Source organism: Cydia strobilella, chromosome 3 (assembly GCF_947568885.1).
Source record: "Cydia strobilella chromosome 3, ilCydStro3.1, whole genome shotgun sequence".
NCBI lineage: Eukaryota > Metazoa > Arthropoda > Insecta > Lepidoptera > Tortricidae > Cydia > Cydia strobilella.
Genome location: NC_086043.1, coordinates 14,919,948 through 14,937,550, shown reverse-complemented (window position 1 = coordinate 14,937,550; position 17,603 = coordinate 14,919,948). Strand labels below are relative to the sequence as shown.

At 40.0% G+C, this 17,603-nt stretch overlaps 1 protein-coding gene across 3 annotated transcripts in view; it reads right to left on the bottom strand.

Annotated features, from left to right (window-relative positions):
* Positions 1 to 9,196: 9,196 nt before the first annotated feature.
* LOC134755975 (histone-lysine N-methyltransferase, H3 lysine-79 specific) overlaps positions 9,197 to 17,603 on the bottom strand; it is a 72,346-nt gene continuing 63,939 nt past the window's right edge. For 2 of the 3 annotated variants that reach the window (XM_063692701.1, XM_063692700.1), the window contains 3 exons: positions 17,182 to 17,413; positions 13,906 to 14,064; positions 9,197 to 13,416 (listed from right to left, as the gene is read on the bottom strand). In XM_063692701.1, coding sequence (XP_063548771.1) covers positions 13,037 to 13,416; positions 13,906 to 14,064; positions 17,182 to 17,413 — 771 coding nt within the window. In that variant the 3' untranslated portion in view covers positions 9,197 to 13,036. The remainder of the gene's footprint in view (positions 13,417 to 13,905; positions 14,065 to 17,181; positions 17,414 to 17,603) is intronic. The other variant, XM_063692702.1, reaches the window with a different exon arrangement.

Below are 17,603 nucleotides of genomic sequence, written 5' to 3'. Positions count from 1 at the left end.
AAAATGAAGATTTATTAAAATACGATAAAATGTATTTAAATATCGATAAATGATCTTTTTTATTTACATTAATTATTTTTATTATTTTGACCCATGTTCTTTCACTGTTATGCGTTAAAATTGTTAAATAATAACAAACGAAACCGTCAACGCCCTCTATACGAGAGTAGGCAAAAGGTAGTAGCGACATCTGATCGAGAATTAAATTTTCGTGATTTTCGAGGCAGACTGTATCCATCTATTACGGAGATATCTATCTTTGGTGGTAGGTACCTAATTGTAAAATATTTTATCTGGACTACAGTCCTCTAGCGTATCCATCTGTCAACTTTACTTCAAGTTCCGCCTCCAGATAAATATAGGAGGAGGGAGATAAATTAGGGGTGAATTAGGCGCTTACTGACACAGACCGAATTCCACGAAGGCGAAGCCGCGGGCACAGCTAGTTATTGAATATAGAAAAAATAATTTCAGCGTTTTTAAAAATTTATCCCCTAAAAGGGTTCAAAAAGGGTTGAAAGTTTGAAACCATTACAAATGCTTTGCAACTTTTTAGAAAGGCATAATAGCCGCTTACCAAAAAAGGATTTCGAGGTTTTTTGGAAATGTAACCCCTACGGGGGTTAAAAAGGGGATGAAAGTTTGTCTTGGGGTTCAAATTTTATTATAAGCTAAGAACTTGAAACTTTGCAAAAAGGTATTATATTAAAAAACAAGAAAACTAATTTCAGCGTTTTTAAAAATTCATCCCCCAAGGTGGTGAAAAGGGGGTTGAAAGTTTGTATGGACATGGAGATCAAACATTTTATTGAGTGCGGGACTTGAATTTTTGTATAAAGGTATATTATTAGCAGAGAAGAAAAGTAATTTCGGCGATTTTAAAAATTCACCCTTAAAGGGGTTGAAAAGAGGTTGAAAGTTTGTATAGGGTTCAAATTTTATTTTAAGCTAGGAATTAGAAATTTCGTAAAAAGGCATTAAAAGAGTAGAAAACTGATTATAGTGTTTTTGAAAATTCATCCCCCAAGGTGCTGAAAAGGGGGTTGAAAGTTTGTATGGAGATCAAACATTTCTTTGAGTTCGGGACTTAAATCTTTGTATAAAGGCATATTATTTCAATACAAGAATTTTAGCGTTTTTAAAAATCACTAAAAATTCATCCCCTAAAAGGGTTAAGGGGTTGAAAGTTTGATTCCATTACAAATACTTATTGAAACTTCTTAGAAAGGCATTGTATAATATTTAAAAAACTTTGTTCAACGTTCTTATAACTCAACCCCTAAGGGGGTTAAAAAAGGGATGTAAGTTTATATGTAGTGCAAGTTTTCGTTTAAGATATATAGGAACATGAAACTTGGTAAAAGGGCATTATACTAAAATTGACGAAAACTGATTGCACCGTGTTTGAAAACTTTGTATTAATAAAGTTTGCATCGGGAGTATTCGGGAGCGAACATTTTTAACCGACTTCAAGATTTCAAAGGAGGAGGTTCTCAATTCGGTTGTTTTTTTTTTTTTTTTTTTTTTAATGTTTGCTACTCCATAACTCCGTCATTTCTGGACCGATTTTGAAAATTCTTTTTTTGATTGTAAGTATATACATACAGATTGTCCCGTTATTGTCAAAAAGCAGTTCTGATGATGGGATCCATGAGGAATCGAGGGAACTCCTCAAATGTTAAATTCATACATATAGTGATTTTAGTATTTTCATCAACAAATCAAGCACTTACATTTAAAAAAGTGACATTTGATGAAGTGGAACTGCTGATGATGATCAGAACGGAACTCTTCAATGACGCATAGTTCACGTTTGGCGATTTGTCCTCTTCGTTATGTTTGTTAAGCAAGTTAGGTTTTCAAGAAACATTTTTGTCAAGCTCGAGTTCTGATGATGGGATCCATGGGGAATCGAGGGAACTCCTCAAATGTGAAAGGCATACATATAGTAATTTTTGTATTTTTATAAACAAATCCAGCACTTCTATTTTAAAAAGTGACATTTGATGAAGTGGAACTGCTGATGATGATCAGAACGGAACTCTTCAATGACGCATAGTTCACGTTTGACGATTTGTCCTCTTCGTTATGTTTGTTAAGCAAGTTAGGTTTTCAAGAAACATTTTTGTCAAGCTCGAGTTCTGATGATGAGACCCACGAGGAACCGAGGGAACTCCTCAAATGTGAAAGGCATACATATAGTGATTTTTGTTTTTTTATCAACAAATCCAGCATTTACATTTAAAAAAGTGACATTTGATGAAATGGAAACTGCTGATAATGATCAGAATGGAACTCTTCAATGACACATAATAATACAATAATATAGGGCGATTGGATAAACGTTGTCGAACGTGAGTGCGAGAACATCGAACCTATGGGGGCAGTCACCATCAGCCCCGATGACGTAAGTTGTGCTGTCCGTACGACCCAGAACTGGAAAAGTCCTGGACCGGACGGATTGCACAACTTCTGGCTAAAATGGTTTCGATGCTCGCACGAACGGTTGGCAACGCAGTTCCAACAAGCCCTAGAGCTCGGTTCCCTCCCACCTTGCCTAACAACTGGTGTAACCTTCCTGCTCCACAAGTCCGGTAGTACCACGGAAGCGAAGAACTACAGACCCATAACGTGCTTGCCTACACTCTACAAGCTCCTTACATCCATTTTGAGAGCAAAAATTAACGCGCACATTGTCGCTAACAACATTTTGGCCTCCGCTCAAAATGGATGTAGGGTTGGGTCCCGTGGTACTAAAGAGCTCCTCCTCATAGACATGACCATATGCCAGCAAGTTCGGCGGAACAGGGGGGCCCTCTCGGCCGCCTGGATTGACTATAAGAAGGCCTATGATTCGGTGCCTCAATCATGGCTGAGAAGGGTATTAGAGCTGTATAAACTTGATGCAGCTTTAATATCCTTCCTAAGTGCGTGTATGAGGCAGTGGATCACAGTCCTTCGTCAACCAGGAGGTGGAGATGACCGCCCTGGCCCGCAGGACTCCATAAGGATCGAGCGAGGAATATTTCAGGGTGACAGTCTGAGTCCCCTGTGGTTCTGCCTAGCTCTGAATCCTCTCAGCACCCTGCTGAAGGATTCAGGGTCAGGTTGCCGGCTTCGGAGAGGGTGAAGTCATTTCTCACCTTCTGTACATGGATGACCTCAAGCTATTTGAGCCAAATAACCAAGACTTGATGGTGCTATTGAAAACAACAGAAGTTTTCAGTACCGCCATCAGAATGGAGTTTGGTGTCGATAAGTGTGCGGTTATGCATGTACAGCTGGGGGAGGTTGTAAATTCAACAAATTTACAACTTTCTGAGACAATGTCTTTCAGATCTATCTCTGAATCAGAAACCTATAAATACCTTGGTATGTCACAGTCGTTAGGTATTGAGGGCGAGGGTATTAGACGGTCGGTGAAGGAGCGCTTTTTCAGTCGGCTCACAAAAGTCCTTAACAGTCTTTTGTCAGGAGGCAACAAAGTGCGCGCCTTCAACGCCTGGGTAATGCCCTTACTCATATACTCCTTTGGCATACTAAGGTGGAATCAGACCGAGCTGGACGCCCTGGATCGGATGGTCCGTCTAATGCTCACCGTATGCTACACCCACGCTCGTCAGTTATGAGATTGTACATCCCACAGAAGTGTGGAGGTCGAGGCTTCCTTAACGCCAAAGATCTCCACAACCGCGAGGAATCTCAGGAATGATTTCCTTAACAACGAGTGTGGGATGCATCGTGATGTGGTGGCAGTGGACAGGAACTTCACGCCGCTCTCCTTGGCAAACGAGAACTGGCACAAACCTGTGGTACAAAGTACTGCGGGCCGCAGGGCGGTATGGGAGAGTAAGGTGCTACACGGGCGGTTCTACAAGGCCCTCATGGGACCCGATGTAGACCTGCTCGCGTCGGTGAACTGGTTACGATTCGGGGACCTCTTCGGAGAAACCGAGGGTTTTGCCTGTGCAATTGCGGACGAAGTTATGATGACGAACAACTATCAGAAATATATGCTGAAGGACGGTACGGTCGACATTTGTCGGGCATGCCGCCGTCCCGGAGAGTCACTCAGGCATATAATTTCCGGTTCTTCTCATCTTGCTAACGGCGAGTACTTGCACAGACATAATCTCGTAGCCAGGATTACTCACCAGCAGCTTGCTCTTCTATACGGCCTTGTGGACCGCGAAGTACCGTACTACAAGTATTTACCTGTGCCAGTTCTCGAGAATGGTCGTGCCACGCTCTATTGGGATCGATCTATAATCACTGACAGGACTATTGTAGCCAATAAGCCTGACATTGTGATAATAGATCGATCGCAGCGCCGGGCCGTGCTCGTCGATATCACCATCCCCCATGATGAGAATCTCGTGAAAGCAGAGGACAAGTCCAGTAAGTACCTAGACTTGGCTCACGAGATAACCGCCATGTGGGATGTTGATTCGACGATCATTGTCCCGATAGTCGTTTCAGCGAACGGTCTCATAGCGAAGAGTCTCGACGTCTCGACCAACACCTTGAGAGACTCGCTAGGTGGTTGGATCAAGGGTCAGATGCAGAAGGCGGTGATCTTAGACACGGCGCGGATAGTCCGCCGGTTCCTCTCTCTGCGGCCCTGACCACCGGCAGCTTGGGCCCTACCCCGCTGCCGGCGGCACCCTAGGTTAGGTTTTTTATAATGTGTTTATATATTATTTTGTAATGTTTTGTACCTAAGTGTTTTTGTATTTTACTTTTATATGCATGTTATAAAACCCTAACCTAAGACTCAAAATAAATAAAGGAAATAATAATATATTTATTGCTTTCACATTGGTAAAATTACAGATGATACATCTTAATCGATAATGTATCACAACATGACACCCTGTAAGGGTATTGCAATTTTATCTATCTACTCTAAACTAATACATATGTAAATTAAACACAGAGATAACATTACACAAAAGTTATACCTACCTAAGCTATGTATTACTTATATGTCTATTTATGGTATTTATTACAATCAAAATATTCTTGTATAAAACAATTACTCGTTAAATAATTTTTCAAGCAGTTAACAAAGGAGAATGGGCAATTTGTACCATGGATGTATACTGTTGAGACATATCTCGTTTGAAAGGGCTTACGAATAGCATTATTTTGTTGTATGACACCAACTTTGGATTACGTGCAGGGACAGAGCTATTAAAAAAAAGTGTGGCGCATATAAACTGTTGTTTTACAAAATACTTGTTTTGTAGCCAGTTGTTAGGTGTTTCGTATAAAAGAATATGAGAAATGCTACACTTCTGTATACCAACACCTACGTTTAAGTACGTACAGGACTGGAATTAATTGATAAGACATATTTTTGTCAAGCTCGAGTTCTGATGGTGAGACCCACGAGGAACCGAGGGAACTCCTCAAATGTGAAAGGCATACATATAGTGATTTTTGTTTTTTTATCAACAAATCCAGCATTCACATTTAAAAAAGTGACATTTGATGAAATGGAAACTGCTGATAATGATCAGAATGGAACTCTTCAATGACACATAGTTCACGTTTGGCGATTTGTTCTCTTCCTTATGGACCCAGACCTAAACTTGGACCCGGACTCGGACCCGGACCCGGGTCTGAACATGGACCCCAACTCGGACCCGAACCCGGACCGAACTCTGACCCAAACTTGGACCCGGACAGCCGGACACGGACCCGGACTCTGATCCGGACCCGGAAATGCTACTAGAAAAGTGGGTTAGGTGGGTGGTTGCGTTTTGAACTGCGATTCTCACAGAACAGAACTGCTATCAGAAAAGTAGGTTAGGTTTTAGAACCCTTACAGAAACGAAATGCTATCAGAAAAGTAGGTTAGGTTAGGTTAGAACTGCGACCCTTACAGAAACGAAATGCTACTAGAAAAGTGGGTGGTTTTACCTCCTTTTCTACATTATTAGGCAAAAGATGCTGTCTTTTTCATTTCATTGTCTCTAATCTAAGAGTGCACCATCAACAATAAGTGAACTTTCAGCGGCATCCCCCATTGAAGTCGGTTTTTTTTTCTTAAAAATTATTTTTAACCGACTTCAAGATTTCAAAGGAGGAGGTTCTTAATTCGGTTGTTTTTTTTATGTTTGTTACTCCATAACTCCGTCATTTCTGGACCGATTTTAAAAATTCTTTTTTTGATTATAAGTATATACATACAGATTGGTCCCTTTTTTGTCAAAAAGCAGTTCTGATGATGAGACCCACGAGGAACCGAGGGAACTCCTCAAATGTGAAAGGCATACATATAGTGATTTTGATATTTTCATCAACAAATCAAGCACTTACATTTAAAAAGTGACATTTGATGAAGTGGAACTGCTGGTGATGATCAGAATGGAACTATTTAATGACGCATAGTTTACGTTTGGCGATTTGTCCTCTTCTTTATGTTTGTTAAGCAACTTAAGTTTTTAAGACATATTTTTGCCAAGCTCGAGTTCTGATGATGGGATCCATGAGGGATCGAGGGAACTCCTCAAATATTAAAGGCATACATATAGTGATTTTAGTATTTTCATCAACAAATCAAGCACTTACATTTAAAAAGTGACATTTGATGAAGTGGAACTGCTGATGATGATCAGAATGGAACTATTTAATGACGCATAGTTTACGTTTGGCGATTTGTCCTCTTCTTTATGTTTGTTAAGCAACTTAAGTTTTTAAGACATATTTTTGTCAAGCTCGAGTTCTGATGATGAGACCCACGAGGAACCGAGGGAACTCCTCAAATGTGAAAGGCATACATATAGTGATTTTTGTATTTTCATCAACAAATCCAGCATTTACATTTAAAAAAGTGACATTTGATGAAGTGGAACTGCTGATGATGATCAGAATGGAACTCTTCAATGACGCATAGTTCACGTTTGGCGATTTGTCCTCTTCGTTATGTTTTTTAAGCAAGTTAGGTTTTCAAGAAACATTTTTGTCAAGCTCGAGTTCTGATGATGGGATCCATGAGGAATCGAGGGAACTCCTCAAATGTGAAAGGCATACATATAGTGATTTTTGTATTTTTATAAACAAATCCAGCACTTCCATTTTAAAAAGTGACATTTGATGAAGTGGAACTGCTGATGATGATCAGAATGGAACTCTTTAATGACGCATAGTTTACGTTTGGCGATTTGTCCTCTTCTTTATGTTTGTTAAGCAACTTAAGTTTTTAAGACATATTTTTGTCAAGCTCGAGTTCTGATGATGAGACCCACGAGGAACCGAGGGAACTCCTTAAATGTGAAAGGCATACATATAGTGATTTTTGTTTTTTTATCAACAAATCCAGCATTTACATTAAAAAAAGTGACATTTGATGAAATGGAAACTGCTGATAATGATCAGAATGGAACTCTTCAATGACACATAGTTCACGTTTGGCGATTTGTTTTCTTCCTTATGGACCCAGACCTAAACTTGGACCCGGACTCGGACCCGGACCCGGGTCTGAACATGGACCTTAACTCGGACCCGGACCCGGACCGAACCCTGACCCAAACTTGGACCCGGACAGCCGGACACGGACCCGGACTCGGATCCGGACCCAGACCGGGACCCGGAAATGCTACTAGAAAAGTGGGGTAGGTGGGTGGGTGGGTTTTGAACTGCGATTCTCAAAGAACAGAACTGCTATCTGAAAAGTAGGTTAGGTTAGGTTAGAGCTGTGACCCTTACAGAAACGAAATGCTATCAGAAAAGTAGGTTAGGTTAGGTTAGAACTGCGACCCTTAAAACGAAATGCTACTAGAAAAGTGGGTCGTTTTACCACCTTTTCTACATAATTAGGCAAAAGATGCTGTCTTTTTCATTTCATTGTCTGGGATCTAAGAGTGCACCATCAACAATAAGTGAACTTTCAGCGGCATCCCCCATTGAAGTCGGTTTTTTTTTCTTAAAAATTATTGAATATGAATAGTGGATTTAAAAATCTAAGTGTTGAGAGTTGGTTGAGAGGGATTATATCGCGAACAATTTTTTTCAGTTAGGAGCTTGAAACTTCGTACTTTGTGAAAGACAAATTTCATTCATTGTATAATTATTATGTATTAAACGTGTGAAAATTAAATATAAAAACTACAAATTAAATATAAAACTGCAACTTAAATATAAAAACTCCAAATTCGCGTAAACTCTTAACCGATTTTCACGAATTTCGATTTGTATTAACATGTACAGTCGCCTGCAATAATATGTTACACAACGAAGGCCGCAAAAATATCTGACACCATCTTATTTGTAGAGGCATTAGAGCGAGTCACAAATTTTAAAAGGCCTTCGAAGAGTAACATATTATTGCGGACGACTGTATAGTCTGCATGTTCTCAAATGATTTTTACGCCTAAGTCGGTAATCTGTTAAACAAAAGCCATTGTTCCTTTTATGTGAGCGGTCGGCCATTGTGTTACATTGTGTCTGACAATGGCACGCGCTCAGACTCAACGGCACACAATGGCCGACCGCTCACACAAAAGGAACAATGGCTTTTGATTAACAGATTACCGTCTTAGGCGTAAAAATCATTTGAGAAGCACCTACCTAACATGCAAAAACGTTGAAAACACTTCAATACGACTATAATCCTTATGGACCCAGACCTAAACTTACCCAAGTTAGTTAATTTCGAATTATGAGTTAGTTAATTAGACCCAAGTTAGTTAATTTCGAATTATGAGTTTACTATAGCTTTGGCGTGTAAATGTAGGAATCGTGCAATAGTGCTAACCACCAATTGTTTTTGTTAATATGTAGCTACTGGTGAGAACCTGTAATTGGCTTTTTGTATCATATTTATAAAACCTATAGACAGACATGTTAACAGCTGTTGGATCTCCGAATAATAATAAATAAAATAAAAATTCCTTAATAACAATTCTTCATCCAAATTGATTATTGATTTCAATACAATTTTATCGAAGTCAGAATAGCGTCCACGTTTACATAACTAATCCGGATTTGAACCCGGAACCTTTCAGTCTTTGTTTGCGTGAGTCTCAAGCGGCATTATTGCCGCGGCATCGGATATCGCCAAGTAGAATACTGTCATATGCTCATATGTTACAAAAATAAATTAAATTTTGTTGATATTGTATTATACGACGCGCCTTCCTCCTCGGCCTCCGTTCTGTACTGTAGCGGGCGAATGCAATGAAAAACACAATGATTATAATTATTAATTTATTTTAACTTTTAGTACAAAATAAAACTAGTACACAGGGATACATCTCAAACCTAGCATTTGCAATGTTGAATAGTCCGAGCCTTACCACAATAAGTCTTCTCATTTGTACTATTTTAGACACTATGACCTCACACAATAGCTCATTTCCCCATAAAAAAATAAAACTTACCCAAACCTGAATAATGTTATCACTCTCTGAGAGTATAATTGGTCAACACATGTTGACATAACACTAACTTACAACACACTTTCCGAATCTTAAAAAGTATTCATCAAATACATAATTTTGAGGTTTGGAGCGGCATTAATGAGTTTTTTCAGGCACAATCAAACCAGTGCAGTCCAATGCTCAAAATACAAAAAACGACGCCAGAAAAACAGACTATCACCAAATATTTTTCAGCTGCACTTATAGCGTGTAATATCATAAGAGTCGTTTCTGTATTACAAACATTAAATCTTGAAAATCTCATTCACTAAGCCCAATATCGTTCGTGGTCTCTTAATTATTATTACCATGTTACTATAATTACCCATAACAATACACAACAATGTTGTGGCAATATTTACCTGTAACAATAGGTACAATAAAGGTGCACATCCAATTGAATTCAATGAAGTAATAAAACAACTTCTTAATTTCCAAATAAATATGCTACACAACGGTGTAAAACATATATAAAAAAGGTTAGTTTTGTCAAGAATGTTTTAACAAGAACTACCTATCCCATTGTTACATAAACTCGCAGAATTCTATCAAAATATTAGATTTATAAAATATTTCGCTTGATAGACATCATATCTTCCAGTATGGAACTCTTAATTCTAGAAGGCGGATTAGTCCAAGTGGGCGAAATTACTTAATTGTGTCTGTCCCTTTTTGGCGCTTAAAGTGTATAACCACTACGTGCGAGCACGTCCACCGAACTTCGTCCGCCGCGTGGCGCCGTGTAAATGTGTTCGGTGCACGACTCGGGACCGAAAAAGCAGTGTGGACGCGGCCTGTTCATAAATATTTAACACTTGCAATATATACTTGTATTGTTCTTAAGCGAAACAAGATTAAGATAGTCAATGAAGTATTTTACTAGGAAAATATGTTTTTGATTTAATACCAGCAGAGAGATTCTTGTTGAAGTAAGTGTAGTGTGAATTGTTTATGAACAGGTACCTATGCTTTATAACTCAATACGTGCAACGTTGCCTGGCATACACCGACTTTCAACCTGCAACTACAATCGCTCATATCTCCTATTTATTTATGAAAATAGTTGTACATATTGTAGACCTACACTAAAATTTGCTAGCCGATCTATTCTTTGGGTTGTCCCAGAAATAAGTACATGGTAAAAATATAATTCACCTAAATAATTAACTATTTTATATGCTCTAAGCTAATACCCGATGATGGCAGTGAGTAGCTTTCCTTTTGTATACATTTCAGTTAAATATAACACCTTCCAATTCTATACTTGCAATTAACATTAAAACATGTTTCAGCCATATGAAAAATCTAAGTTATTAAAATGGTAATAAAATCAGTGAACGGAAATAAGACAATAAAATCCATTTAGACCAGCGGTCGGCAACCTTTTAGCAGCCAAGGGCCACGTAGTTGGTAACGAAGTCGAAGCGGGCCGCACTGTGTTAATATTCTGTGACTTTATCAGACACTGTCGTTTGTCAATATTACCAAAGATAAATATAACTCCGTTATTATATCCTCTTTGATATTACATACAAAATAGACATAGAGGCTCGCGGGCCGCAAGTGAGAGGTTTGCGGGCCGCCTGTTGCCGACCCCTGATTTAGACAGATACATTTTTAAACTATAAAAAAGAATGAACTTATGAAGACATGAACACTTAGGTTTTTCAACTTACTTCTGGGATTCCCTTACCTATTAAACAATATGGGTTTCGGAACATTTTGCCTAATGGGGTTGGCCTGTCGAAATAATTAGCAGATGGCGCCAGCATAGCTTGCCCTGTCAATCCCTAGAATTGTGTCAATTTTTTGTTTTTTAAACGCCCTGGATGTCAGCCCTTTAAGCCAAATCTCATAGAAAAAGAGGCAAGCTATGATGGCGCCCTCTCTGCAAACCTTTGACAGTTGCCAACCCCATTGATACGTATTTTTCGCGGCCATTAAATCTAAACAATTACTAGTGAAGACTTTTTTTCATTGAGGGTATAAAGTGGCAGTTCCTTGATGATGAAAAGCGAAGTCGAAATTAAACTATCGTGAGACATATTTCAAAATATCAATACGGTTTCACTCACTATTATTTTAGGAACATGTCGCCAAAAGCGACTAAAAATAATAGTGAGTGAAACCGTATTGATCTAAATATTTTAAAAGTGAACTCCTTACGCGTTTCATAGCTGTGGCCGCGGCGTGTCTAAAACGTATAAGATTGTTCTAGGAACTGAGAACAATCATTGTTTGTGTTAATGTTTTAACGCATCTCATAATGTATTACCCGATCCTGTGAAAAAACGAAGCTAATAGTATAATAGTATAAGCTTGCTGTAACTTTAAAACATTGCTAAAACAATGTAGCCACGATTGGTAGAGCCGCATTTTAAAAAATCAAACCTAATAAAATTATGCGTTTCCATGCAAAATTAACAAAATCAAATTAAAATGTACATTTTATCTTACAAAAAAATTTATACTTTCTAAAAGACCACATGATCATTTGGCACTATACAATTTAGACGTACGCAATAATTCTAATAAGAAAAAAAAACAGCACCCTATAATGCTAGTTCAGCTGTTATAAACACGTATACGTGCACACATAAAGAAAAGGACTACAATCTTGCTGCCGGTCTATTACAGTTAATCATGTTTAGATCAATCTGATCCAGTTTCATATATAAAACATCACAGTTATTATGTCAGACCACCCATGCTAGTGCTAAGAAACTTTTGGCTGAAAGAGTACATCATAATCCTATTTAAAAGCTAATACAAGCTAGTTTTTATTTTTAATTGCGCTGACATAAAACTAATTTTCTAGTCGACCCATACCGAGGTAATACAGAAACCTAATTCGTGTAAGTTATTGCTTCTTTCTTTGTAGATTTAATAAAAAACGAACGTCGTCGCAATGTAATAAATATCATTACGAATGCGGCTAAGGCAACAACTGCAGTTTCAGGCAGTATTTGGCGCCAGTCAGCTGTCAGTATTACATGCATCAAACGAGACTACACAATGATCTTTCACATACATCACTTACAATAGTCTACGTTCATAATATGTACAACTCGCTATCGATACACACTATTTCTTAAGATTCCCCAAAGAAATGATTAACATTATTCAGACTGAGCCATCCGTAACGTCAAAAAATAAAACTCATAAAACAACAAACATTCATCGAATGACCGGCGAAAAAACGACCGCCGCATCACTAGCGAACCGCGTATTTCAGAATCTAGGACCTAAATGAACACATGAAATACGATCCGTCGAGGTGCCGTCGACCTACGAAGCGCCCGAATGGAACGGCCGCGTAAACTTATAATTATTATAATTACAATTCTTAAACATAAGATAAACTCAATAATATACATAATTACATTATAATATATTCGAAAAAAAAATAACAAAAAAAAAACCCGTCACGGTCGGCACGAAAGCGGCCGACTTCGGGCGCCGCGCGAAAAGCGCTCGCGACTCGCGGGGCACTATTTACATAGATCCGCCGCGTCCTCGTCGGCGGCGGTCCGATAGAAATTAGTCTAGAGCGGGCCCCGGGGGGCAGGGTGGAGGAAGCGGCACTCCAGGCAGCGCTAGGTGCGCGGCCGTCACATCGCCGGCCGCTCCCAGTCCACGGCGCCGGGCGGCGGCGCGCCCGACCACGCGTCCCAGCGCTCGCGCCGGAAGAAGCGCTTCTTGAAGTGGTGCGCCTGCGCCTGCGCCTGCGTCGCGTCCGGCGCCGGCGCAGGGCCCGGCGGCGCCGCGCGCGTCCCCGTCCCCGTCCCCGTCCCCGCCGCCGCCGCCCCCGGCGCGCCGGGCCGCGTGTCGCCGTGCCCGATGCCGGAGTCGGGCGACGTGTTGTAGGCCTCGTCCGACCGCCGCCGCTTGTCGTCGATCGCGGTGGACGCGAACGATATTATCTGGTCGAAGCGAAAGTCTATCCGGTCCTGCCACTTGCTCTCCTCGACCTCCTCGCCGCCTTCGCCTTCTGAAAAAAACACGAATTAGAATTTCGCCTATGACATAATACGAGCGTTGGAAGTCTTTTCTTGTACATTGTTTTAAAAAACGATAAGAAGGCTGGTGCCCTTTCAAATATATACATCTACTTCTACTAATACATTCTTCAACCGTGTATCCTAAATAAAAACTTTTCAACAAAAAAATTAAACCGCCGAAAAAACTGAAAAGCAAAAACTAATAAATAAGTATACCTATGCAGACCCAAAAAGAGATGGCGGGACGACCTCGATATATTCTGTATGGAGCGGCGGGAATGTGCATTGGTTAGTGCCAAGTGGCGGGAAAGAGGGGAGGCCTTTGCCCAGCAGTGGGACACACTAAACGCGATGAGGGCGTGTTGAGAGCGCGAGGCCGGCGCGATCCGCGCGCGACCTGTTTGAACAGTCATCACGCGGTGCGGACGCCTTGTGTTTGGCCAAGCCTTAACAGCAGCAGTTAATATTAGGGTACGTACCGTTGGGCCTCGACGCGTCGGGCAACTCGTCTACGAGCGGCGTGGACGTGTTGGAGTGCGGGTCCGGCGGCGGCGAGGGCCCGGGCGGGACGCCGCCCCCGTTGCGCCCGCGCCAGTACTCCGACGCCAGCACGCGCGCTTGCAGGCACGCCGCTAGACCTGGCGATCATTTAACGTGAGCCGGCGTCGTCTTTGGTGTCGCCAGATGTCCGCTCAAATTTATAACGGGGCTCGAGAAAGACGATGCCTTTTTATTTTAAATTGTGAACGAATCGATCGATAACATAGATTTCATAAGTTTTATCCGGCCTTCACGAAATTTGAGCGAAAATCTTATGAAAATTATGATGTTGTTATAATGTGTAATAGCAACCAATGTAAGCAACAAAATGAAAACTATAGATACAATGCTACTTTGTTTTTAATATTATAATACACGACAATAATAGTGAGCCGTTAGACATCCTTGACCTGTCCGCGCAGCATGGTTCCCCTATCACTAAGTCCGTCACTTTCGCACTCACATACTTGTTAGAACGTGACAGGCATGGTGATAAGCGTACCGTGCTACGACCCCAGGGACCCCTATTTCACCACGCCGACATTTGTCAGTGACATATGTCGAGTGACAATTGTCAAGTGACAGGTGACAACTGACAATTTCGTAAAATGTTTTTGTATAGAAGTGCTTATAAACATGACAGGCATTCTGTTACAATTGTCCATCTTTCATTTAATGACAATGATTTGGTGAAAGAAAATAATTTTTACAAGTCGACTGGAGATTGGAGCTGTGTCAGGCTTGGGTGACACTTGTAGTGTTTTCCTTGTTGGCAAATCCCATTACCTACCTATATATTGCAGTTCTTTGAAAATAAACGTTGGCAAAACTTCGTACCCTAAATTTGCCTTTAGGGTACAAATAAAAAATCGCTTTAAATCGCTTTTAAATTCTCCTTAACTAGAATTAAATCATAATTCCGCTATAAATTGTAACATAGGCGTTTAGTAATTCAACATTTAGGATTTGGAATAAGTATAGTTATCATAATTAATAAAATGATAATGCGAAGTAGGGGACGGGTAGCGAAGTTAGATAGAGGTATTGTTTTTTTAATAATTTACTTGGACGAAGTTGGGCACCAACAGTGGGGTTTAGTTAGTTAGAAAATGAATCTCTGCATAAGCAATAGTAATGTTATACAAGGAAATATTATAAAGTACGATTAGAAGAAAAAAAACCAAAAGTAAGTAATAAAATCATAATTTATTTTAATTTAAATTTTATTGTTTTTAATTTAAATCTTTTTATTAATCAATGAATTTTATTATTACCTATCAATTAATTTTCAAGGTCTTTTACATTCTATCAATTACCAAATGCTCAGCCAATTTAATTTTAATGGATTTTTATAATTTACACCTAATTTTATTTATTTTAAATTTTTATTGCAATTGTAAAATGTAAATTATACCTATGGATCAATGTTATCTGGAATAAATGATTTTATTATTTTATTATTATTATTATAATGCTTTGACGCCTTGTCAACAAATAATGTGGGTAGAGTTAGACCATGATAAGTCTGCAACAATTTTGATAACACACGCAGTGCAAGTGTTATTTTAAACGTCAAGCTCCTTTGAGATTACGACGTATAAATAACACTAGCACTGCGTATGCTATTAAAATGGTTGCAGACTTATCTTGGTCTAACTCTATACGCTGTATTAGATTTACAACACGGCACATCGAAAGCAACGATCCATTATTATTTACAACGACGGGACTTAATCGCGTAAAATAAGTTTTAAAATTCCGACGTTTCGAGGACGGCGTTGTCCCCGTGGTCTCGTCGTGGTCGTCGTGGTGTCGTCGTGGTCGTGGTCGTGGTCGAAACGTCGGAGGTAAATTTAAAACTTATTTTACGCGATTAAGTCCCGTCGTTGTAAATAATAATGAGTAAAAACCGTGAAAGTTTAAATCAGTGTTCAACGATCCATTGTCAAGATTTGACAAATATGTCGAATTTTAAAAATTACTCTTGTTTCACAAAACTATTGTCATCAAATTTAAGATTGACAATATTGTACCATCATCATCATTATCATCTGTCATGTTTATATGCACTTCTATACAAAGCAATCTACGAAATTGTCATTTGTCACCTGTCACTTGACAATTGTCACTCGACATATGTCACTGACAAATGTCGGCGTGGTGAAACAGGAGTCTGTCATTTTTTTTGACAATTGTCGTACCTGTCAGCTTGGTGAAATAGGGGCCTGGTAATGTCTTCCTTTTTCTTTCGAGAGCTATATATGGCAGTGTGCTAAAGTTTGTTTTTTTAAACAGGTAAAAATTTAGTGATGCTAACGGCTCTCTACCTACTGCTATATCCACCCTATCCATTTACTACTATTCTAACATTAATGTTGCTAAATAGACTTATTTCAAACATCTAACCGGGTGAGTGAGGATGAGTTACTAAAGCAGTTGTGAAGTATGAATGCTGCGCATGCATGAACAAAACATTAAAAACACCCTTTATCCCAAAAAAGCACAAAAAAAACAGTAGACGGATAAACTTTACAAAACCTTAAAACAAAAGAAACTCAATACGACAGAGCAGTAAAAAGAAAAGATCCACCTATCAGTTTTCCACCCTTTTGCATGCTAATAACTGATCAAGTCTACGTTTAAGGATTAGATATAAAATTATTCGTTCAGGCGTCGCCAAACTGCGCCCATATCTCTCCCTCTCTCTCTCTCTCTTGTACAACTCGTATGCACAGGCGCTAATATACACAAATGATCGTTAGCAAACGCCCGGACGAGACCATAAAGTCCGATTTTTATCTCAAAGACTGAAACGACATAAATATAGGTTATTTTGGGGAAAAAAATCTCAAAAGAAAGAGACTATAGTAGTGCAAAATACGATTGAAAATTGCAATTGCTTAATAATAATGAAAATTAGGTACAGTGTCATTACAGTCTCTGGGATCTGAAAACGAACTGAAAAAAGGTAGAGTTCCCAACCTTTTTGCGACGAGCCTCCTCAAATGGTAAATACGCTTTTTGTGACCAAAAACAAACATTTAATGCATTTTTTAAAAGTAATTATGCTTTCCGTGACTAAAAAGAAAGATTTCAGGCGTATTTTTTTATTTCAATCATACTCCGCGCCTCTGTTGCCATCTCGCTGCGTAGGCGTAGGTAGGCTCGCCCCTCAGGTGGGGAAGTCCCGGTAGCGTGTAGCGTGTGATAGTGACCTTCGAGCGGCTGGTGCGGCTGGTGAGGCTGGTGCGGCTGGTGAGGCTGGTGCGGCGGGTCCTGGTAGCGCGCGGACATGTGCACGGCGGCGTTGATGATGCTCTGGTTGGAGATCTCGAGCGTGCGCTCGATCTCGCCGTTGACCAGGTCGCCGATGGTGCGCGCCGGCGCCGGCGCGGCCAGGCGCTCCTGCGACAGATGACGCCGCAATGCTAGCTTCGCTGGCGATACCTGTGTAGTGTGGCGGCACCCGCGTACGGGACGAGGGGTTCTTTAATCGAGCCTTATAGCGACTAGTCGTGGGGCATGGACTTTCGTCAGATTATGAGACAGTTCGATCGGTTAGCGGAGTAGCATGGGGATGTTAGAGATAGTGGGAGCGTGATTAGCACAAACTCGGTAAGTAGAACACCCAAACGCA